Genomic DNA, 22721 nt, shown 5'->3' with positions numbered 1-22721 from the left:
ATTTACAGTACATGCATTACCCTTCTCCATTGAAAGCATTTCCTAAGACTCATGCATTAGTCTGTGAGAGATGCTCTGAGTTGCCTAAGGAAAAAAAGAAAGTGTGTCCTCTGTATGAGAAAATGAATGGTAAAAATAAGAGATGATACTTACAAAGAGATTTTATTTTTAGCTTGTTAATGAGTACTTGTGATGTGATAATCTGATGTGGAAAGAGAGCTCCACTCTGCACAGCATCTGTCAGTGTTACTGAGACCAAAGAACACTGTGGCTAAAAACATATAGTGAGCACGCAGAAAAGACATTTTAAATGATTGCTTTTCTGTCACTGTCAATAGAAGTACACAAATACACAAAACAGAGACAATGCCACAGCCTCTCGATTTCTTTGTTACGGTACTTTATTGATCTTGCAGCAACGGCGTTCGTTGCCATTGAAGTTCAATTAAAATAAAAGTTGTTTAAGATCAGAACAGATGGTTACAGTAACTTTGTTTCACATCTCTTTCAACACAATGTTAAGCCCTCATTGTCAAACCAAACGGATTTAATGGAAATCTGTAATATGAATTACGATGCTGTCATATAAAGATTTTATCGCCAAAAAATGTGCAATGCAAATTGGGTTCAAGCAACCCCTCAATGTACTTGTCACCAAACAAGGCCAGAGATAATTAGAAGGCCAATAAGTAATCAAAGAAATTAAACCTTTGATAGATATCATGTCAGACATAAGATGGTTCCAGTCACACAGAGAAACTAACTCGAGTGAAATAATGAATTTTATATGAAAAAGACTAAATTGAAGGTGATTTATTTGCCAAGTTCAGAATTGTTAGGACTTTGATGACATGAGCATGTGGTGCTCTTTTAACCATATCACATCTGAACTTCAGAATCCCAAAATGTTCAAACTTCACAGCTGCATGAGGAAGGGAAAAAAACAACAACTGTAAACCTATTTGTTTTTCTCAAGTGCTAAGTACAATGTTACCTGTTCCATGTTACAGTGAAAAAATAAACATCTGTTGGAAAGTACAAATTGATGACAAGGAACCTAGGTTTAGTTACTGCATTTTCATGTCAAATAAGGCGTGGGCAGACGTGACACGAGAAAAGCAATAGGTAACGAAAAGGACACTGGGGGACAGATTTGTAGATTAAGGGACAAGCATCGATCAAGCCTGATTCAAACAGTGTCTTTCTGTTGAACAAATCCAAAGGCTTGACGGCACCAATTCCCAAACTAATACCCTCAATACTAACCAATCATATTAAAAAAATAAAATGCATATAAAACATCAGGATTATTTCAAGTTTTTCAAAGATCTTGTTGTATTTCACCACCCAAAAAATTAACACTGCGATTTTTTAACACATTCAAATTGTTCTAAATGTTTTAGTGGAATGAATATTCAGAAACACAAGGTATCACCTCCTCTCTGAGATTCATCAGGTGATGAATGATAAAGAGGAAATGGACACAAAGCCCTTGCCAACAAAGTCAAAGAAGGTTTTAAGGTGTATTCACTTTTCTTGGCAGGAGAGAAATGTGTAAATAAAATTTATAGCAAGCTCACAATAGTGATGACCCAAGTGGCTTGATATCTTCATACTACACTGAAATTTAAGTTTAACGAAAAGCTTGTTTACAGTTGCCGAATTTACAATTTGCTTTATCTAATAGTGGCAAATACAATCTTTATATGATGGACAAAACAATGAAATCACAATCTAGGATTCAGTTTTAAAAATGTTTTCCCCCAGAAAAAATTGGAAACTCACCCAGGCCTGTGTTGGTAATGAAAGCTAAAATCTTGGAATGGCATGAAATCATCACCTAATCGGGAAAATAAAAACAACACAGCATCCCTTTACAGACCATCAGGGGACAAACTAAACTGACCAAACAACCGCTGACAGATTGTGGACCTCTTCAAGTAGTTCCAAAAAACCAAACAGAAAAAAAAGATCACTTAAATACCATACGTACAACGGCCTTCAGAACCAAAGCCTGTGATTAACATCTAGCTTTTGACTGATATACGGCCAGGTCTAAAAAATGACCCCTTCCTCCCCCAATTAACTTGGAATTTTATCAGTTTTACAGTGTGCTCTGTTGATGATCCTGACTCAAATGAGCACTGCAGTCTACTAAGTGGACTGTGTGTATGGGTACACATTATTCATTCGCCTTGTTGTGTGGTTGTGGATTTGTACAGCAACTGGTAACCGTGGAAATCTATTCAAATAAACCTAGCTTCCAGAGTTGGCCACACTGTACCCGTATGTATGATGTACTGACTCCCCGTGGTTTACACACATCACATCCAGCAGTGAGACAGAGAGCTAAAGAAGATGGCTGCCATGAGGGCTCACAACATTGGTTTCTACAAGCCAAGCCACTGGCACTTGCGGTGCCAGGTCATTTGCTTTCGCTGGTGTGGTTCCGTCAGTTAGATATCCATTTCAAACTGAGCATCATCACCTTGAAAGAAAAAAAAAAAAAGGTGTGAGAGGAACAGGCTGGCCTAGGAGGTTTTATATACAAACAATACAGGGTGTATTTGTGACATGTCTGAGCAGAGACGATCTTACCGGTTGCAGGCTTGCCATCGTGGTTGTTGACATGGTTGTTGGCTTCATTCTTCTGGTTCTCACGCAGGACATTTTGGCTGGTCACTCCGGGGATGACAGGCAGACGAGCTGGTGGAGTCTGGGCAATGGGAGAGTTGCGCCTGTCCAGTAGGAACTTGCGGTCATAGATGATCCGGGTTCCTGCAATAGGACACGCGTCAAGTTTCAATTATTTATGCTCCTCCTGAAGAAAGAGACATCTACTTGGGTGCTACCAAAACTGCCCTTCATCCAGCCTTTCTGCAAACACCTTCCTTTCTTACAATGATCATTATTAGTCAAATTCTGGCCTCGGACAATGAAAAGTTGAACCCCAGTTGAGCTAGAAATCAACTTTCCGACCCAAATAGGGCAACGACACTAAAGTGAACAAGCTGAATGTGAACCATCAGGAACAAGAGCCTGCCAGTGTGACAGTACTTGCTCTAAGTCAGTGGTTCCCGAATGTTTTCAGTCATGCCCTCCTTAGGAAGCAGAGAAACGTACAAAGTGTAAACTGATTCAATTTGGTCCATTTGGTTCTATTGCGCAAAAAGTAAAACATGGCTCAAAGCTTACAGTGTTTATACGTACACACAAAATACAAGGTAATCCTGAAAAACTGACAGAGAGAGCAAGAGTGTCATAGTTTGGTTTTGACTGACAAGTTGGATTAAGGAGCTCTGTGAGTTTTCCTCTGTTGGTACTGTACTGTACGTGTTGTTTGCTTTCTGAGTACAACGGGTTAACGTCAATTTTGACGGCCTTGCTAGTGTCACAGTTCTCTCTGTTTTTATTGATTGATTCCAAATTATAATGTTAGATTCTAAAAGGAAAAGCAATCAATCAGATAATTGATGACTGAATGATGATTTTCCAGTTAAAATGTACAGTGTCCTCAGGGACACACTCCTTGCTGGATTTACTTTGGAAGGGTCTGATATAAACTGCAATAAATCCTACATTGCAATCTAGCTGTGCTGCAAAACAATATGATGCAGAGTTGGTGCCATGATGTCAAAGTTCACATTTTTTGATCAAATAAACAAATGAGACAGCAATGCATTCATCAGAATCTCTGCGCTGCAAATCAGCCAATCAAAACACAGCCTGAGACAGGGGGGCGGGGCCTAGCTTTGTTTTTGTTTTGAACGGGATGATAAGGCAACCGAGGCCACACAAACACCACAAAAAAAGACTGTTCTCCTCCATTTTGTTTTCAAAAACGCGTTCAGCGGACGGGGTCTCCCCTTACCTCCGGGAGTGGTAGAGAATAAAGTGCCTCCAGGGGTGGTACAATAGTCATGAGGTAGCTGCGTTGTGTCGTTGATCAACACCGTCCTGGTCGGGATGGCCCTGCTCTCACTAAGCTGACGACTGGTCGACATTTTCAGCGCCGATTCGGTGACAAATCCTGCTGTTACAGAAAACCAGGCTGTTAAATTTCCCAACGGACGGTGGAAACCCGGGCCGTTCCCCTCTCTGTCTCTTTTCTCTTCCCGAAAGCTTTCTTTCTCCTCTCGTCCTACCAGCCGTCAGCACCGTCCCCTCCCTCAGCAGCAAGGCAGGAAGCGCGGACAGGCCACGGCCGGATATGACGTCAGAGTGGCGCTGCGTCACGGCCGGCCAGCCTGCCCTGTATTTATAAAAACAAACAATGATATTATGAATGCACACTGACTAGTGTGTCTTAGAAGCAATTTAAGGAACATATTGCAAACAAAACAAACCTTGCAATTATTTTGGGTGACGGTCAAATATATAATATGAAAACAGGAACCCGACAGACTCTTCAGCAGTTCATCTTCATGTTCATAAGTACAGTTTATTTCTTTGTTGTTGTAAATGTCACACATAGGTATCCATTTAAATAATAATCATTCCTGAATCTCTTCAAATTACATTGAATCTGAGAAACTTTGAACTGACAAAAGAAATGTCTACTTTTTGATCATGCCTTTCATAATTTAAATGTAGTTACTAAACAGCATGGTCGTGTTTCAACAATTTCAGGCCTGAGAGAAGATACAAACTTTGTGAATTTGAGGTAGTAAAGAACACATTGCAGACATTTTCCAGGTATATGTGACTCCCTCTTCTTATGATTAATTAAAAAAATAGCATACTTTCTCACCATCAATACCATGGCAATTTAGAGACAGTTATGGGCTTTGGATTCCTCCTGCAGGAAAACAAAACCCCACTCACAAAGAGCCGCATTTCTACAAACCACTGGGAGATTAACAGTATAAACAGTATTGTTGCCCAGTATGTTGATTTTAACATAGTTTGGTTGGCGTTTTTACATGACGAGCTGAAAACTGCAAGAATATAGAACCTACACAACTTAATATAAAAACTGAAAAACTATTAAAATTAAGTCGGGATGTTAGAAAGGCCTGGATTGCAATGGGGCTGTGATGATGGGAAATTCAGAGTGTAATGTTTTATAGTAGTTCTTATCACCTGATTCTCATCCCTCGTGGGTCTGTAGTGCAAATCCAATGCGCCACCTAATGGCTTATATAAGTAATACATCGAGTGGCTCAACAGCTGGGCTCTTCAGTGAGCCAATCTGGGTGGTGTTATGCGTTCATGACGTTTTGTGAGTAGTTGATGTTGTTCTTTGGCTCCAGTGTCGAAAACCGTCAAGTTCTTCCTTCTCCTTCCTTTCTTAGTTATTATTTTTTCCGGGGACAGTGGCCCAGTCAGCCCCATGTTGTGTAATTATCATGCACTTTACTTATATAATTTTATATGCTTTCATTCGTATGCATTGTTATTAGCTTTCATGTGGTATATGGTTTATGTTAGTTATGGCATTGTCCACCTTTTAAGAGTGGCTAAATTTATTGTTCATCAGCAACTCATGTTCAGTCTGTAGTGAAGCTGCAGTGCCTGCTTGAGCCACCAGATGTCACTGCTTACTCCTTAGGCTGATTCAGTATTAGACTGTTGTGATGATATGTATGTATATTTTAATGAAAGAGAGGTTAGCAGTATGTAGTTGCTGGTGGGTTCTGTGTACATACATGTGTGGATATATCTGTCGGTTTCACTTTGGGTACATTATTATCACAAGGAATATTGTGTTTTCATCATTTATATTAAATATAAGTCACTTTTAGTCACATGTATGTAGTAATTGCTCAAAGCTTTGGTACTAACATGTAGTTGAATGAATACAGATCACTGCTTAATGTTCTCTCAATAAATAAACACTGCACAGGTTCAGCGCATGAGAGTGCATTTCAAATATTTATTATTATAATTATTATAAGATTGTGCAGTGTAAAATGGTCTGTGACTAAAATATATGATGGGTAAGCAGAAGAAGCGCCTAGCTGATCATTACATCATCTAGTAAGTAATGTGGAAATAATTCTGCAATTCTCTCACTGTTTACACCAAAAACAGAGATGAAATTCACTCAATACTTTGAAAACCACAATACCAGACGACACAATGCCTGATGTGCCATTCTACAACAGTGATATTGCTGTTCATCTAAAGATTTTGTCTTGAGTTCAGTTTCATACAAAATGCACAGTCACTTTTGCGAAATCTTATCTTTTATCTCTATTTCCTCTGAAGTTCCATATTTCCGATGGTCCGTGAAGGCGTCGTTGACGAAGTGCGCACGCGCGGTGCCCTCTCTCACTGCCCCCACTCCACTCGCCGCCATCCTTCATCGCGGAGCCAGGCAGCAGACGTAAACCCGCAACCCAAACATGAGCTTCACGGTGGAAGAGAGGGGGGCCCTCAACTCCCTGAGCTACCGCCTGTTCTTCAGTAAGTAGAACACGGGTCGAAGAAAGCAATGAACCATTGTCTTGTTTGCTCAGTCTGACGAGTCGGCGCAAACCCCAGAGGCCAACTCCCACGTGTCGTTTCATCGGTCGTCGTTCACTTTATCAATAGCGACGTGGGCACATTGGCTATTACGAGTTAAACGTCCACACGGAAACATTCGCACTGGTTTCGGTTTTGAGCCATTTGACCGGCCGCGTCGATTCTGCCGGTTCGCTAGTGAGGCGGCGTGATTAGTGTCATCCGACGTGTCACGTCGTCGAACCAGTGCACCAGTGTCCCTGTCTGAAGTTGGTCTGAAGTCGGCGGAAGGAAGTTGGTCGTTTCAGGGGGGGAGAAAGAAAGATGCTTAACACGTCACCTAGCATAAAACCAAAGCTGCTCTGTGATTATAAGATGATAATAGCCGTTTCATAATATTTAGTATGTCTCTCATAGATTTATGAGATGTATCTTTATAGATTCAGTTTTTTGAATCTAATAGGTTCAAGCCATCATTAAAATGCCAGAAGGTGTTTGAATTTAGCTTGAACACGCTCATCATAATACTAGTCTATGGGCGAAACACGCCTGTAGTTGAAGTATGGACAGAAACCGAAAGACATGGCCTCTCCAGTCTCAGGCCCCCGGGTCGTTCTTTCACACTGCTTAACCGGCCCGCCTTGTTCCATTGTGTGCTCTGTCCCAAAACCGGTCACTGAAACACAAAGTTCAGAGATGATGACTAACTATGTGGCTTCTCTTAATTATTGCTAAGCAATAATGCATTATTAGTAATGTGTGTGTATAACAGAGAGAGAGAGAGAGTGTTTTGGGGCAAGATCAACAAGGCACTCCTTCAGGCAAAAGTGAAGTGGCCGGAGCAGGCCCCTCAGTTGTTGACATAAGAAAAATGAATGAAGCCCCTTGAGTCTATACCCGCTGTGTTAATATAACCGACTGTTTTACAGAGAACGCAGAAGGAAAGTACATCTCGCCGTTCCACGACATACCAATGTATGCTGATGAGAGCCAGGTACTGTATCGTAGCATCTTGTCACCTTTACCCCCATTCAATTTGTAATCATGCGCGTACCAATTTTTATTCCGCCCACTGGGGAAATTCCACTTTGTGGCAAAGGTGGTGAACTGCTGCAGGTAGCGCTCTCCAGAATCCGAGAGGTCATAGTCTATTTGCGAAGGCAGTGGCCTTTACTCTGCGTTTCCCCAGTGCTGTCAATATCTTTTGAAATTGCTGTAGATTATTTATGATCTTATCATTCTGAAATAATGAATTGATGGAGAAGGTTCAACCAAGTGTGTAGCACATTACGTAAGGATAATTGTGCCCTCTTCACTTGTGTCATATGCTGTTTCATAATAACTGAAAGGCTCATTTGTGTCTCCGACAGAAAATCTTCCACATGGTTGTCGAAGTGCCAAGATGGACAAATGCAAAGATGGAGGTATGAAGCTTAAATATTCATCATTAACTTGTGGATCAGACTTAAGCGGCCTTGGCTTTTAGGTTCTAAAGGTTTGATGACTCATCGAACAAGATGTAATCCTTCAGGGGAAAGTTAAAGATAATAAAACATTGAGGTTCTGAGGTCGTTTCTAGCTTCTGGATTATTTAAATAATGCAAATAATAAGAATTAAGTTGTGCAAATTTTTTTTTTTGGTGTTATTAAAAGAAAAGTTCCTCAATTACTCCTCTGTGCGTTTTGTGGCTTTTAAAAGTAACGGCAGTATAATTTGTTTTCAGATCGGTACCAAAGACCTCTTAAACCCAATCAAGCAAGATGTGAAGAAGGGCAAGTTGCGCTACGTTGCCAATGTTTTCCCACACAAAGGCTACATATGGAACTACGGAGCCATTCCTCAGGTTTGTAGATGTTTGGGACACTGCTGGTCCTGTCCTGTTCAGTGTTTTAGTTGTACAACAGACGTTTCAGGTCTGTTTTGTATTGATTCAGACGTGGGAAGATCCTGCCCACAAAGACGGAGACACCGGCTGCTGTGGTGACAACGACCCCATCGACGTCTGTGAAATCGGCAGCAAGGTACAACACTGGCTGGTGATTTATTTGAGGCTTTAGCAATGCCATTGCATGTTGTGTACTTTAATTTCACGGGAAAAACGACATCTCCTCTCCAGGTGTGTTCCCGTGGGGAGGTAATCAAAGTGAAGGCGCTCGGAATCCTGGCCATGATCGATGAGGGTGAGACCGATTGGAAAGTGATTGCAATCGATGTAGAGGACTCCGAAGCCAAGGACTTCAACAGTAAGCACGTCAATTTATTTAAGCCCCCCCCCCCTCGGTTGAGCAGTCACGCGTCAGTCACACTGAACTCGTTTTGTTTTCCCCTGTCTATTTTCAGACATCGGTGATGTCCAGCGCCTGAAACCCGGCTATCTTGAGGCCACAGTCGACTGGTTCAGGAGGTACAAAATACCCGATGGGAAACCAGAAAACAAGTTTGCCTTCAATGATGAGTTCAAAGACAAGGTCTCACATTTTTATATTTATTATTTTTCTCACTGCGTCTAATGGATTTAGATCAATCTTGAGAAATTTGACTGCTTTGTCAAAGTCGCCTTGTTCCCTTTCTAACAGTTGACTTGAATTGCAGTGGGAAAGAACTGTACTTAAATAAGTAAAATGTACAGTTTTTGTGCATTAATGTCATAGTTAAAATTAAACCCGACTTTGAATTAGGTATTTATTGTTTCTTGTGTTTCAGGACTTTGCCATTGAAGTAATCAAGAGCACTCACAACTTCTGGAAGGACCTCATTAGCCAGAAGACCGGTGCCGGTGAACTGAACTGGTAATCACTGGATTTCCTCTATCGCTTTGACTTGAGTTACTTTTGTTTTTAGAACAGGGATATATATAGGGGTGTCACAATTTCACTTTCTAGGGCAAAAAATTATTAAAACAACCCATCAGTTTCAACCTACGTAATCCATAGTGCGATCATGGCCCCTTCCAAGTTTGTCACATTCTGCACGCGTCTGAAGAAATAACTAAATAGAGACAAACACTTCAGAAGCAACACTGCAAATAGCATTAGCGAATAGTGAATAATTAACCGAACTGGAAAATCAGGCTGCTCCCCTGAATACGGATGTATCGAAGTATATTGCGTTCCCAGTGAGTTATGTCAACAACAATGACTGTTTGAATGGCACCTGCTGTTGTATGATATTAAGAGAGTGCAAGCTGCAGTTAGAAGAGCAGTCACTAGATGGCAGAAGGGTTCCCTCTCTTCCCCCTCGCCTATAATGTGTTGGGTTACAGTTCTAGGTATGTCTGTCTGCTTGTAATAATTTTGTTTCTGAAGCAGAACTTGAATCCTTTCATGAAACGTCTTGTTGTTAAGCAGGGGCTGCCCTTTTGATATTTTGGCTTACATGAGAGAAATATTACGTTACTGCACCAAAGTTTTGTGGGTGCCGGGGGAAAGCGTAATTTCCTGATGGCTCTTCGTGTTTGTGTTTACAGTTTGTTCCTAGTCTAGTTGAATTGAGAAATAAGGTTTGGTTAATTAAAAAAATTAAATCAATTTTACATAAGTCATTTGAATCAACCACATGGTCTTAGAGTGGTAAAGTATGTTTCAAATGTGGTAATATCACACGTGATGGCATGTAGTCAAACCCTTTTAGAGGAGAATTTGAAAATAAAAAAGAACACTTGCCGGGGCATAAAAAAATGATCTAAGTCAAAAGTCTGACAATGACATCGCCATTGTAAAATAATTGTGGATTGGCACACACACACACACACACACACACACACACACACACTATATATATATATATATATATATATATATATATATATATATATATAATATGTATATGTATATGTGTGTGGCTTCTTGACAATAAATGACTCTTATCTTGTGCAATACAGCAAAAACACGTGTGTCTCTGTGGGCGACAACTCTTACTGCTGCACAGCAGATGAGGCTAAAGCTGCTGTTGAAGTAAGTATCCGTCCCCTTTTTTAACAACATATCAGACATTTTAGCAGCAGCCCTCATTCATCCTCAACGTGTCCTTCTGTTTTTAGACACATCCTTGTGGAAAAGCAGAATCTATACCCTCATCAGGTACAATATCAATATGTTTGTGTCAGTATTGTCCAGATTGTTGAAAGTGCATCTTGTTTCTTTTTCATCTCTTGAGAGACTGATTGACCTTTTTCCCCCCTGCTTACAGTTGATAAGTGGTTCTACTTTGAGAAGAAATAATCATCCTGGAGCAGGTTGCAAGACTCATCTTTCACAGGAATACTTGATCATGGTCTTATGTTAGGAACCAATGCGACGGCAGGGTTGGGTCATATGCGTTTGGGTTCTGGGCTGGCTGTTTTTTCCTCTAGAGGGAGAATTTGTGGATTAATTCTGTAGAGAAGGAGAAAAGTAAAAAGAAAAAAATTGACTCTCGTCTAGACCAATTAGTTTTCACTTATTTAACAAATATCTCTTTCGAGATGTGCTATCATAAACAAAAGTGCAGGTTACTGTGCCCAGTAGATACTTGTGTCTGTATGAGACTCTGAAGTGCATTAATAAAGCTTTGCTGGTAAAATTATCAACAGTGTGATGTGACTCACAAGTAAAGAGCAGAGTGATTAATGAGGAGTGTCGGGGGGAAATAAACAATTGAACCAACTTCTCTTGTTGTAATACTGCAGTGTGTGTGTAAGGTCTTTCCCTTGGCTTAAATGTTTGTCATGAATGTGTACAGTCAGGTATAAGTACCTCCTTTATTTTTCACAACAGCAGTGGTAAACATTAAAACGGGAAGTACAATCCAAGTTTAAACTGAGACAGTAGTATTTTACAGGTGGAGTGGAGCTGGGGGCGGGCAGCTTTATTTATGAGACACATTTCAAACAGACAATTCAAATTGCCTCATATTGGCAAAGGAAAATATTGGACCAAATATCCGCCTGAGCAAAGCATTTTGACTTGACATGAAATTAAAATATATTTTCTAAGAAATAGGAATCTCCTTATTAGGGATGATACAATCAACATAACAATGATACACAAGGCAAATGTGATGTTATGAGAAAAAAAACTAACTATGATAATAGAAATCCACAATGATTAATAATAAATGAAACCACAATAACATTAGAGGTATGCTGCCTGTGCCCCCCCCCCCCCCCCCCCCCCCCCCCCCCCCCCCCCGCGTGAGGAGCCAGGAGCCCCAGTGACGTGTTTCCGGTTAACTGTCAAGTTGCGGGGCTCCAGTACATGTCAGTAGGCGGGACGGGCGCGGACTGGAAACCGACGGACGTTGGCGGGGGGTGATAACAACTTCCATCAGACCCAGGTAACACCACGGATTATGCTTTTTTGCTTTAGTTTCTTCCACTATCGTCTTCCCGCCTCGTCGAACCACCGTCCCGACGTTGATAAAGTTGTAAGGTGCAGTTGTCACCGTGGACCGCTGCGCATGCCTTCGGCTAAATTTATCCCGGATGGCGAAGTGTGGTAGTGCGGGGAAGTTGAGACGCGTCGGTTGCCTTGGGATTAACTCGTGTACACGAACGTCAACGGGAGAAACAGGATCAAACGAAAAATAATTCTTCCACAGTTTGTAAATCTGAAGTACCCAGGACCGAGTCGTACTACGGTGAGAACATCCGTGTGGCTCGGTCGTTGATGCTTGTGCCTTTAAAGCGACGCACTAATAAACATCACAGCCGCATTTCTCTTAAAGCGACAGCAACACGCTCACCTGTTTAAACAGACATATACAATATTGCAACGTCAACTACTAAACAATATATGAACTGCGCTTATTTAAACTTGGCTTCACCCACAGGCAAGTATTCATGACAAGTCAGGAATCGAGCACTGGTTGGAAAAACCTGTTGCCACTTATTTACATGACTGTGTTATATGGGAGTTATCCCACAATAACGATAACAATGTCATCATATTTTGACATGGAGTTCGGTGGTTACAAATGGCCCAGATGAAACAAAGTGCCGGTATACTCAACAACCGCTTTCCCAAATAGTTAGTCACTGAAGGCCTCACTACTCAAGTTCAGAGTGACAGGTGTGTGTGTGTGTGTGTGTGTGTGTGTGTGTGTGTGTGTGTAAGAGAGGGGGGATCAAGTGTCCTTGCCACAACCTGTAATAAAAATAGTCAGACGAAGATCAGATGTGACTCAATGGGGCAGCTCAGAAGAAACTTGCATAAATAGAATACATTTACCCTACTGTCTGTTTAGTGTCTAGTTGTCCCCCACTATTTCCTTTTGCGCTTTAAAGCTCGTGTGATTATTACACATGGGGCTTACACATACCAGCACAGTAATCCAGGGTTAGGAACAACGATCAACAATGGGCCTCTTCAGCGCTCGATTTTCTGTAATGCGACCATGTCCTTTTGCAATAGTGTATTAAACGCTGCACTTGTTTGCCAGTGTGTGCCGTGCTGGTGTCTGGAGCATGTTTTCATTTGTGTGTGTGTGTGTGTGTGTGTGTGTGTGTGTGTGTGTGTGTGTGTGTGTGTGTGTGTGTGTGTGTGTGTGTGTCTGTGTGTGTGTGTGTGTGAGGAGAGAAGGGGGCTTGGTTGAGGTCTGACAGCATTTCAAACAGTAACTAAGCACTGGCTGATATACCTTGTGTGTTCGTCGCGCTGTGTTCTCCTCGAATGTGCCGTGATAAATCATTTCAGTTTTCTGTATTTCAGGCCGTGAAGAGACATGTCTTTTATATTTGACTGGATCTACAGGGGCTTCAGCAGTGTCCTACAACTATTAGGTAGAGTACTGTGCATAAATATCAAACACAATACCTTCTTTTCAAAAACATTATCCTGTTCTTAGAACTAAATGCCTAAAATAACCTAACCCTGCTAAAATGGCTATAGCTAATGAACCACACTGACTTTTTTTCTTGACAAATAAGTTATTGCCAGAAAGGAAACTCAATTCCAAAGTTTCTCATACAAGTGTAAAAAGAACACTACATGTGTTACAGAAATAGACAAACAGTTCTTTGAATCTGTCACAAACAAAAATCTTTTTTCAGTCCAAATAAGTGCGTTTATCAAGGAGACTATAGATCTGCAGACAAACTACTAATTAATACCTGACTCAAACTAAAGAAGCACAAAACATGCCTTTTTTTAATTTAATTTTTACAAAGAAGTCTAGGGATATTTCCAGTAAGGACACTTGGAGACACATGGAAAAAAAGCAAATGTTGTTGAGAATCTTTAGAAGAAGTGTATCTCTGTTCAGGTTTTGGTATATTTCACCAATTCCATCCCAAATACTCACAACTGTGCAGATTTGCAATGTATATTTTGGTAGTATGTGTATTTATAAAAACTGAATAGAAGACAAAGACTTATCAATACTTCCTGACACGACTATCAATTTAATTCCTTGGTGTTTGTAATGACTGCTGGGATGATAATAATAATAATGATTATATTGAATTCATATTAAGTTCATGCAACTCTATTTTGGTTTTATCATTAGGGTTGTACAAGAAGAGTGGCAAGCTGGTGTTCCTCGGACTAGACAACGCTGGGAAGACAACACTCCTGCACATGCTCCGAGACGACCGGCTGGGGCAGCATGTGCCGACCCTACATCCAAGTACAACCTGGCGATTGGACATGTTGTCAAGTTCAGCATCTCAGCCTTGTGTTTCTCGCTCCGTTACTTATCTAAAGTCAGTGCTTCCCCTCTGTCCTCAGCATCTGAGGAGTTGACCATAGCCGGAATGACCTTCACCACGTTTGACCTCGGAGGTCATACACAAGGTTAGCACCGGGGAGAAATTCCATTTGAGGCGCCGGCGGCTCCTGCACCACTCGTGTGGTCACATAAATACTGAAACTGTTTTGGTCTCGCAGCACGAAGGATCTGGAAGAACTACCTCCCAGCCATCAATGGTATCGTCTACATGGTGGATTGCGCCGATCATGAGCGACTAGCAGAAGCCAAGATTGAACTGGATGTAAGTGTATTCATTTCACTTGAATATGGACACACAACACACTTGTTTACAGCTTTCACTGACAGGAATGATCTACTTGCTGAACGCATGACTCTTCTCGTGTTCAGGCCCTGTTAACAGATGAAACCACCTCCAATGTGCCCGTTCTCATCCTGGGGAATAAGATAGACCGTCCAGAGGCCATCAGTGAAGACGGACTGAGGGGCATGTTTGGTCTTCATGGACATACGACCGGAAAGGTAATGCTCGCGTGATGTGATTGAAAACCTCTTTCACTTCTTTTAGTGTTATTGCATCCAGTAAAAGACGTGAAAGACTAAGACTATGCTACAGTTAGAGACAATCTCCTTTCTCTACTCTAATCATTTTAAGATATTTTTTGGGGAAGTTTAAGCCTTTATTGATAGGACAGTTGTTCGTCTGAAAGGGGGAGAGAATGGGGAAGGTATGCAGCAAAGGGCCGGCCCGAACCCGCGTCCACTAGAGGATGACTTAAGCCTATGTACGTGGGGTGCCAGCGCTACCGAGCAAGCTATCCGACGCACTCACAGATTTTTTTTCCAGTGCACAATCCCAACAGTGGGCTTCAGAAATCTCACAAGGCCAGACCTACCCAGCTTTTAGCTCAGAAGTAGAAGTATTACTGCCTCCATTGTTGTGTAAAATTCCAGGTTGCCTGAATTTCTAATACAAAATTGCCAAGGGCAGATATAAATGAGCTCAGATGTAGCAGCGGCAACGAGGGGCAGTGTGCTGTTGAGAGGCATCACCTGTCTTATGCAAATGTTTCATTGTTGGTGGTAAATCTTCTCAAGCACTTGCTGTTTCTTGGCAAAAGAAACAAGAACAGTGAGTGAAGCGAAGCGGGATGCAATAGTGAGCCGTTGCAAAGGTCTGTCTCCGTGAGCCACTTCACTGATGTGACAGCTCCACAAACACAACACTGTGCTATCACCCTGTTTTACAACATGTAGAAAGTTACATATTGTACATGTTCAGTGTCCATGGCAACGGTTGTTGAATTGTTTGGGTTGTGACTCAAAATCTGTGCTTTTTTCTTCTTTGTTTCTTTTCAGGGCAAAGTGTCCCTGAAGGAGCTGAACTTGAGGCCAATGGAGGTTTTCATGTGCAGCGTGCTAAAGAGACAAGGATACGGAGATGGTTTCCGCTGGCTCTCTCAGTACATCGACTGATTCACGCTCTTTGCATGAACCTTAACCAGACTTACCGTGCTGCATGTGTGCGCATACAAAAACCTGTTCCACACAAAACTACCTGCCATAGAGAAATATGATATACTATATTTAGGACTTTGACTGTGCCAGTGTTAGTGAGTCACCTGTATGTCAGACTGTATCAATTATACCACCGCTTGTCAAATTATCATCCATTATTATTCAGATTGGTTAAGTGATATTCGTGCCATGGTTTCTACATTCACTTGAATCCTGTTGGGAATTCAGTCTGCCATGTAGAACATGTCCTCGCCGTGAACCAGTTTCTGACCTGGGCTTATTTTTAGGCGCCGGTGTTGACTTACAGTGAAGGTCATTCGGTGTCATTCTGTGCTTGGAGTTGCTCTTCCTTGATTGAGAACGAAAGAAAGTGTGTTGGCACAGATATAACATTATGTCTTTATATTTATCCAATTTCTTTCAGAGTAATAGGCATCTTGAGTTGCCATCTCTTTATCTCAGAACAGAATAGTTTTCATGTAAAGTTCTGCGGTGATTTGTTGATGAGAAAAGTGTTGATACAGTAGCCTGCTACCTCTAAGGATGACATTTTATGCTGATTGCATGATTTTTTTTATTTTTTTTTAATCAATGAAGGGTTTACCACTACAGGCCAATGATATAAATGTGACCACAAGTGCATTATATGACAAACTACTACTAGTCCAGTGTGAGGATGCTAAACTACCTGTTTTCAAGATGGTTACTTGCTGTGACATGACTTGAGTACTTTGTGATTAGTCGCTGCTCACAACGTGCAGTGATATTATGAGAGTACTTGGGCGGTGCTTAAAAATAGGGCACGCAAAATGCTATGCATGAAATCACCTGTTAGTGCAATATTATAATTTTTTTGTATATAAGCTGTTATTTATACTTTGCAATAAAAGTTGGCTTCCCTTATTACGTCAAGCATTGTGCTCTGAAGTAATAAATCTGTTACAAAAGGGCAGGTTACATTGTTATTGAACATGTGTGAAGTTTGAGAATAATAAATATTTTTGACAACTGTTATCTGCCTTGTGTGACTCATTTTTATTTTATTTCAAATGGGAAAGTATTCGATACAATCAATTACAAACATGATCAAACAGGACTATTATCACCATTTTATTCTAACCATTATTATTATTATTAGGTGAGGCCATACAGGTTTTTGTAGGATGTTATTCTGATAAATAAAATGCTTAAAATGTACTGCGAAGAAATAATTTCTCAAAAATTCTCACCATATTATTTGGACACATTACACTTAATTGAAGCAAGTAAGCGATGGTCCAGCTATCCTTTAAATGAAATGGTTCCCAAAACATTCAATCATATAAAAAAAAAAATAAAGGCAAATAATTTATTATCAGGAAAAAAAGTCTAAGAGAAAAACATGGAAACTACTATTCTGTGGGCGACGCCCTGTCGGAAGTCCCACCTCCTTGTTTCGCACTGGCTCTGTACTGCATTCTGACCAATCACGTTTCAACGGTGTCACTTCGGCGCTCCAATGAGAAACAACCAGGAAGTTGGAAAACTAGATTTTAGTTCTACAACGCCAATTAAACGAAGAACAGTTGAAAACTTTCTCCACCTAATATGAAAAGTCGTTTTCTTCGCTAGCCGTGTGCTTAACGTGCTGCTTTTCAGCGGGGTTGTCGGTGTTGACAACTTGCCGAACCCGCGCCGTTGAGCAATGGAGTTGGCGGAGGTGGAGAGGTGCTGCTGTGTGGTCAAGGTGTCGGAGGCGACGTCAGCGAGGAAACCCGTGAGCTGCAGCGGAGTTATCGTCCACCCTCGAACTGGAACGGTGATCTGCGCCGGCCTGCCGTTTTCACGGTTCATCGCCGACAAAGAGACCTTCTCCTCGGACCGTGAGTCCACGCTCCTGCCACCGCGCGGCTTGAGCGACAAACTTAAAATCCGCGTCAGCTTCTCTTCTGGGCGACATGCGGACAGCGACCGCTCCGCTGCACGCGGAGATGCATCCGCGCCCCGCAGAGCCAAAGCCACGCGGCAGCGGGAGGTTGCAGCCCGGTTGCTGATGCTGGTGAAGTGCCAGGAGTTCAAGCAAGCCTTCGGGGCGGTCTTCCGGGAGGCTGATCGGTGGCGTTTCCATGGTGACGATGAGGATGAGGAGCTGATCAGGGATGCCCACTGCCTCAGCTGGTTCGCCGTGCTCAAGACAGGCGTGGCGGTGGAAGGCAGCCCAGACTCGGGGAGCATACCCTGGCAGAGCAGCTCGTCCCTCGGGAAGGGCTGCCCGGTTATCGCGTGCGGTTCCCCTTTCGGCTCTCTCTGCTTAGACCTCTTCATCAGCACCCTCAGCAGAGGGATCATCAGTAACCTCGCCGGGGAGGAGAACGCTGTCGTCCTCACAGACGCCCGCTGTCTGCCAGGCACAGAGGGCGGGGGGTTGTTTTCAGTGGAGGGCGCAGACAGCGTGCGTCTCATTGGGCTGATCGTGTCCCCGTTTGGCTGGAAGGCCAACGAGTGGATAGGCCTCACTCTGGTCTGCTCGGTCCACTTGATCTTCAGGAGCATGGTCAGCTGCGCGAGCACTGAAGATCCGCTCCGAGACGTGTGGCTCCAGCCTGGAGAGGTGGGCCTGCGCATGTCCACCACCGCCCGCGAGTCAGAGGCAGTTAAATACCCCACTGTGTGCTTTGTGGACAGTGGGCAGGTCTGGGGCTCAGGGGTCGTCGTCACCCCACGGCTGGTTTTAACCTGCCGGCACGTCGTCAATGGGAAGTCTACAGTCACCCTGAAGTTCCATCACAGGGACAGGTGACGACATATTCACTGTCCTCAGGTCCATGTTCGTCCTTCTCCAAACAGAACAGGATTTGATTTGGAAAGAAGTTGAAAATAATCAATAGACTCATCAAAATATGTTTAAAGCCCCAGTGTGTAATTTTTGTAATTCTCTGGCGGCATCTGGTGGTAAAGTTGCAAACCGCAACCAACTGAGCACCCGACAGGAAAACTTTAATTCCAAACTAATTCCATTTCTGGTTTCCGGCAGCGCTAAAAATTCAACACGAATGCAACTTATCCTGGACCGTTTTGTGCAACAACCCTACAACGACGTAGCAAACATGGTGACTTACACAGAGGTCGGGTCCACCTCATGTAACTATATTTAACTCATTCAAAGTTGCAGAAAGAAGATCGTTTCTTTGTTGCAGGTGATAATACAAATATGATCACATAGTTATGGACAATATATTCAATTTCTGTGAATAAGTTCTTGTAAATATTAAATGCTGTAGCTTTAAAAGACCATCTTCACTGCAACACTAGCCATCTCGAGCTGGAAAAGTACAGGTGGGGCTAATAACATTATTAAAGACTCTATTTATTCTCTATTTATGTTTCACAGTAAACCGTGCAGCTAGGGCTGCCAAGAGTTAACGGAACTACTAATCAGTAGATTTGGTAAACTATTATTTTGTGTGTTTGGGTTAAATATCGTGTTAGCCGCTTCCCTTTAATGGCCCTCGACAGGGGTTTTCTCTTCATTTTGCCTGATTACATCCTTTCTCGGGACTCTGTATGTGCACTGTGTTTGATTGGTTTCCCTCAAGTTTTCTTACACCAAGGATGGAGGCCCACCACACCACAAAAAAGCACAGTTAAAAATTAATTCATGTGTCTTTTCCTGAAAATATGTGAATCTCAATCACATGGTTAGAAACTATGTCTCTAAAATTAGTGATTCTACACGCCTTTACCACTCTAATATAAGTTTCCCATAATTAATGTGGCTACAGGACCCTTTTATCAAGCTGTAGTATATCTGATCTTGCTCTGATCTGGAACAAACTTCTATTTCACAGAGTCCGGAATTTTGTGGGTGATGTGCTGTTCTCTACAAAATCGTCCTCACCCTATGATCTGGCTTTAGTGCAGCTCAGACACTCTGTCCCAGGGGCGGTGGTCCCTCGAATGGCTCAGAGTTTCAATCCAGGTCTGGTTTCATCTCTACGGTGAAAACTAAGTTTCAGAGATCAGAGATTCATCTCTTATTTCTTAACGCTAATGAAACCGTTTTGCGATTGTTCAGCTGGCGTTCTCTTCCCCCAGGTGAATCTTTAGTTGTGGTGGGATACGGTGGGCTGGGTCGTGGCTGTGGTCCGTCCCTGACCGGCGGGGTCCTCTCCAAAGCCATTATCTTGAATAACCAGCCTGTAATGCTTCAGACCACCTGTGCAGTACAAGCAGGGGCCAGCGGGGGCGCTGTGGTGCGCGCGCACACAGGAGAGCTGCTCGGTAAGAAACCCCGCAACTACAAAAATCATGTTTTCTTTTCGATCAGTGGGGGGCACACAATGACCACGGGAAACTGGTACCACGCGTGAGTAGGGAAAAGGCAGCTTTGCACAACATTTGGGTCTTTCTTCAGTGCTGTATCTGCATTTTTCACAGAGCATAATGATTATTTGCTGTGTTGCAGGTATCGTGGTCAGCAACACAAAGGACTTGGCTGCCAAAGTGACCTACCCACACCTCAACTTCAGCATCCCAGCGACTGTTTTCCACAGATTGCTGCAGCGCTTTCACCAGACCGAGGACCTGAACGTGTTCAGGATGTTGGATGCCACAGACAAAGAGAGGAGGGTGTGGAGACTACAAGGTGCTCAAAGCAAACTATAACAGATGTCCCCTGCACCTCGAGCAGTGCAAGAGCAAACAGTTGGATAATTAAATCAAAATAGATTATTTGTAAAATCACATCAGACATTCAAAACCTTGATTTGTTACAAATGTGAGCACAAAATAACAAATCGTAAAGAATAAAAGCAACTCAAACTAGAATAATTTATTCCTCATGTTAATATGCTCATATAGAAAAAAACACAGCAAAAATGTAAAGTATCTAAATGACCACTTAACGTTAACAGACAAAAGAAAGTTATTTTAATACCTGTAGCGATTGCTTATTTGTTATGTAATTAAAATAATAAAATCGTTTATTCTATAACTTTCTGTGCACCCTGAGTGTATTTGTGTACGCAATCATTCCATCATTGAAACACCAAAGGAATATGATATGAGCTACCAGGCTGAATAAAGCAAGACCCGTACTTCTTAATACTTCTAAATGAAAAAGCATCAGATTAAATTAATGCATAAATCTAATGCATATGAGCCAGTTATCTCACAGCTACAGCGGCAAGAAATAAATTGGTATGTGTTGAGATTTACACCTGGCTCTCTTCCATATGGCTTGTTTTTTAAGCGAGCCGGAGGAATATTCAGCATAATGAGCCGACAGGTTGCTGGAAATGATTGGTCCCTTTGGGTAGCCACAGGACTTGCTGTCAGTATCAGGAATTCAGACATCTGTTGGCAGGTACAGCCACACACAGCGAACACATTTAAGGTTTCACCCACCGGGACATCACCGATACTGATTTCCATTATCACAGAAATGTGAAACCGAGTAATTACGTTTAAGAGGATTGGTGACTGTCAACAAAGACAAGCTTTCTCAGTATGTGATGTGCATCACATACTGCATGGGTTCCATTTCACTGTTCCCACAACTGTATAGTTCACAGTGGACAGTCTTGAGCAATGTCCCGAGGAGGATGAGAAGTTTTCTATAGGCATTGTGCTTATAGAAATGCTGATATGCAGACCTGCTCTTATATTTTATTTCTGCTGGTTTCCCATAGCGCTCGGCTGCACACTGCTGCAGAGGTGAGGCAAGAGGAGAGAGCCAACTATAAGGTCTGCTCCTTTGAGGAAAAGTCCCATAGAGGAGATTTATGTCTTTGAAATGCAATCTCATTTGAAAAAGTACGTGGATTCATTTTAAGGAAATTACGGTCTCCTAAATATCCATCATATCACCCAACTAATATGTAAGAATCAACGTTTTAACCGTCGTTCGTATTAGAAATTAAAAAGAAATACAGCTCTGAGCATTTACTCTACTATGTTGTCTACCATTGACAAAACTCTGACCTTCGTGTCTTTTATGCATCATGAGTAACTACTAGAGGAAATCCTTCCTTCAGTACATATTGGTATTGGCGTATAGATATTATAGGTTAATATGTTACAAGAAATACTGGTGCAGGTCATCTCATCTCACAGAAGGCTTCATCCTCAGGACACCAGTAATGTCTACACCAAATTGTATGAGTAAGTAACAATACGAGAACTTATGATAGTACAGCCTGAACCAAAGTGATCGACTGACCGATGCCGCTGACATGGTTAATATATGACAGAAATATATTGGCCTGTATTTATTTCACCATAAACATATGCAGTAACAAACATTTTTGAATAAGGATGAAAAGATTCTTCCTCAATATAATCACCGTTGTTGTCCCTTAATGTATCAGCTTGTGCCATCATCAGGTAAAAAAAGTTTTCTTTTATCCAATACTTTGGTTTATGAACAAATACTGATTCAGCTGAGTTTGTTTAGTGGCAATGTTAGCATGCTAACAGGCTGACAAGTTTACCTACTGGTATTAATAAAGTAACCTGAACGTGAACCTGGCTAATCTAAGATGGTGATATATTAAATATGCTAAACATTAGCATATTAGCATGTAGGGCTGCAGCTAACGATTATTTTAATAATTGATTAATCTGTGGATTATTTTTTCTCAATTAATTGATTAGTTGTTTGGTCCATAAAATGTCATAAAATGGTGAAAAATTCAGACACAAATTAATCGTGTTTCCCACAGCCCAAGATGATGTTTTGTTTTTCCCCACACACCAAATATATTTAGTTTAATCTCATAGAGGAGCAAAGAAATCAGAAAATATTCACATTTAAAAAGCTGAAATAAGAGAATTTTACTTCCCGCCCAAAAAAACTATTTGAACTGATTAAGCGATTATTATAATAGTCGGTGATTAATTTAGTAAACTGTTGCAGCTCAATTAGCATAAATCAAAGCCCTGCTGTGCCTGAACCACAGCCTCAGAGTCACAAGCATGACTCTTCTGGTGGAAAAGCAAATAAAGATATCAATTGCACTCAATGCTTACTCCAAAAAAAAATAGCTGTATGCCTAATTTATGCACACTCAAGGATCATAATGGTGCTAAAACC

At 41.8% G+C, this 22721-nt stretch overlaps 4 protein-coding genes across 5 annotated transcripts; 3 read left to right on the top strand and 1 right to left on the bottom strand.

The window, feature by feature from the left end:
• Window positions 1-379: 379 nt before the first annotated feature.
• Window positions 380-4198, bottom strand: eif4ebp2 (eukaryotic translation initiation factor 4E binding protein 2). The gene is made up of 3 exons (XM_035605333.2): window positions 3872-4198; window positions 2599-2778; window positions 380-2488 (listed from the first exon to the last, which is right to left on the bottom strand). Exons 1-3 carry the CDS (start codon window positions 4002-4004, stop codon window positions 2457-2459), a joined length of 345 nt encoding a protein of 114 aa, XP_035461226.1. The 5' UTR covers window positions 4005-4198; the 3' UTR covers window positions 380-2456.
• Window positions 4199-6249: 2051 nt separating this feature from the next.
• On the top strand, window positions 6250-11091 carry ppa1b (inorganic pyrophosphatase 1b). Its single transcript, XM_035605330.2, has 11 exons — window positions 6250-6408; window positions 7377-7441; window positions 7818-7871; window positions 8172-8291; window positions 8383-8469; window positions 8565-8691; window positions 8789-8916; window positions 9152-9237; window positions 10329-10401; window positions 10488-10527; window positions 10637-11091. The coding sequence occupies exons 1-11, from the start codon at window positions 6348-6350 to the stop codon at window positions 10666-10668; spliced, it is 873 nt and encodes a 290-aa protein (XP_035461223.1). The 5' UTR covers window positions 6250-6347; the 3' UTR covers window positions 10669-11091.
• A 516-nt stretch (window positions 11092-11607) lies between these two features.
• On the top strand, window positions 11608-16663 carry sar1ab (secretion associated, Ras related GTPase 1Ab). 2 transcript variants are annotated; one of them, XM_035605332.2, is made up of 7 exons: window positions 11608-12064; window positions 13135-13205; window positions 13931-14050; window positions 14152-14217; window positions 14311-14414; window positions 14522-14653; window positions 15491-16663. In XM_035605332.2, exons 2-7 carry the CDS (start codon window positions 13148-13150, stop codon window positions 15605-15607), a joined length of 597 nt encoding a protein of 198 aa, XP_035461225.1. In that variant the 5' UTR covers window positions 11608-12064; window positions 13135-13147; the 3' UTR covers window positions 15608-16663. The 2 variants fall into 2 exon arrangements, with proteins under 2 accessions (XP_035461225.1, XP_035461224.1); XM_035605331.2 differs by having other exon boundaries at window positions 11611-11761.
• A 370-nt stretch (window positions 16664-17033) lies between these two features.
• Window positions 17034-20621, top strand: tysnd1 (trypsin like peroxisomal matrix peptidase 1). The gene is made up of 4 exons (XM_035605334.2): window positions 17034-18424; window positions 19477-19607; window positions 19724-19909; window positions 20094-20621. The coding sequence occupies exons 1-4, from the start codon at window positions 17334-17336 to the stop codon at window positions 20291-20293; spliced, it is 1608 nt and encodes a 535-aa protein (XP_035461227.2). The 5' UTR covers window positions 17034-17333; the 3' UTR covers window positions 20294-20621.
• The last annotated feature ends 2100 nt before the right edge of the window (window positions 20622-22721 follow it).

The sequence above is a fragment of the Scophthalmus maximus genome, chromosome 10 (assembly GCF_022379125.1).
Source record: "Scophthalmus maximus strain ysfricsl-2021 chromosome 10, ASM2237912v1, whole genome shotgun sequence".
In the NCBI taxonomy this organism is placed as follows: Eukaryota; Metazoa; Chordata; class Actinopteri; order Pleuronectiformes; family Scophthalmidae; genus Scophthalmus; species Scophthalmus maximus.
The sequence above is the reverse complement of the archived record's forward strand: the minus strand, read 5'-3'. Positions and strand labels throughout refer to the sequence as shown.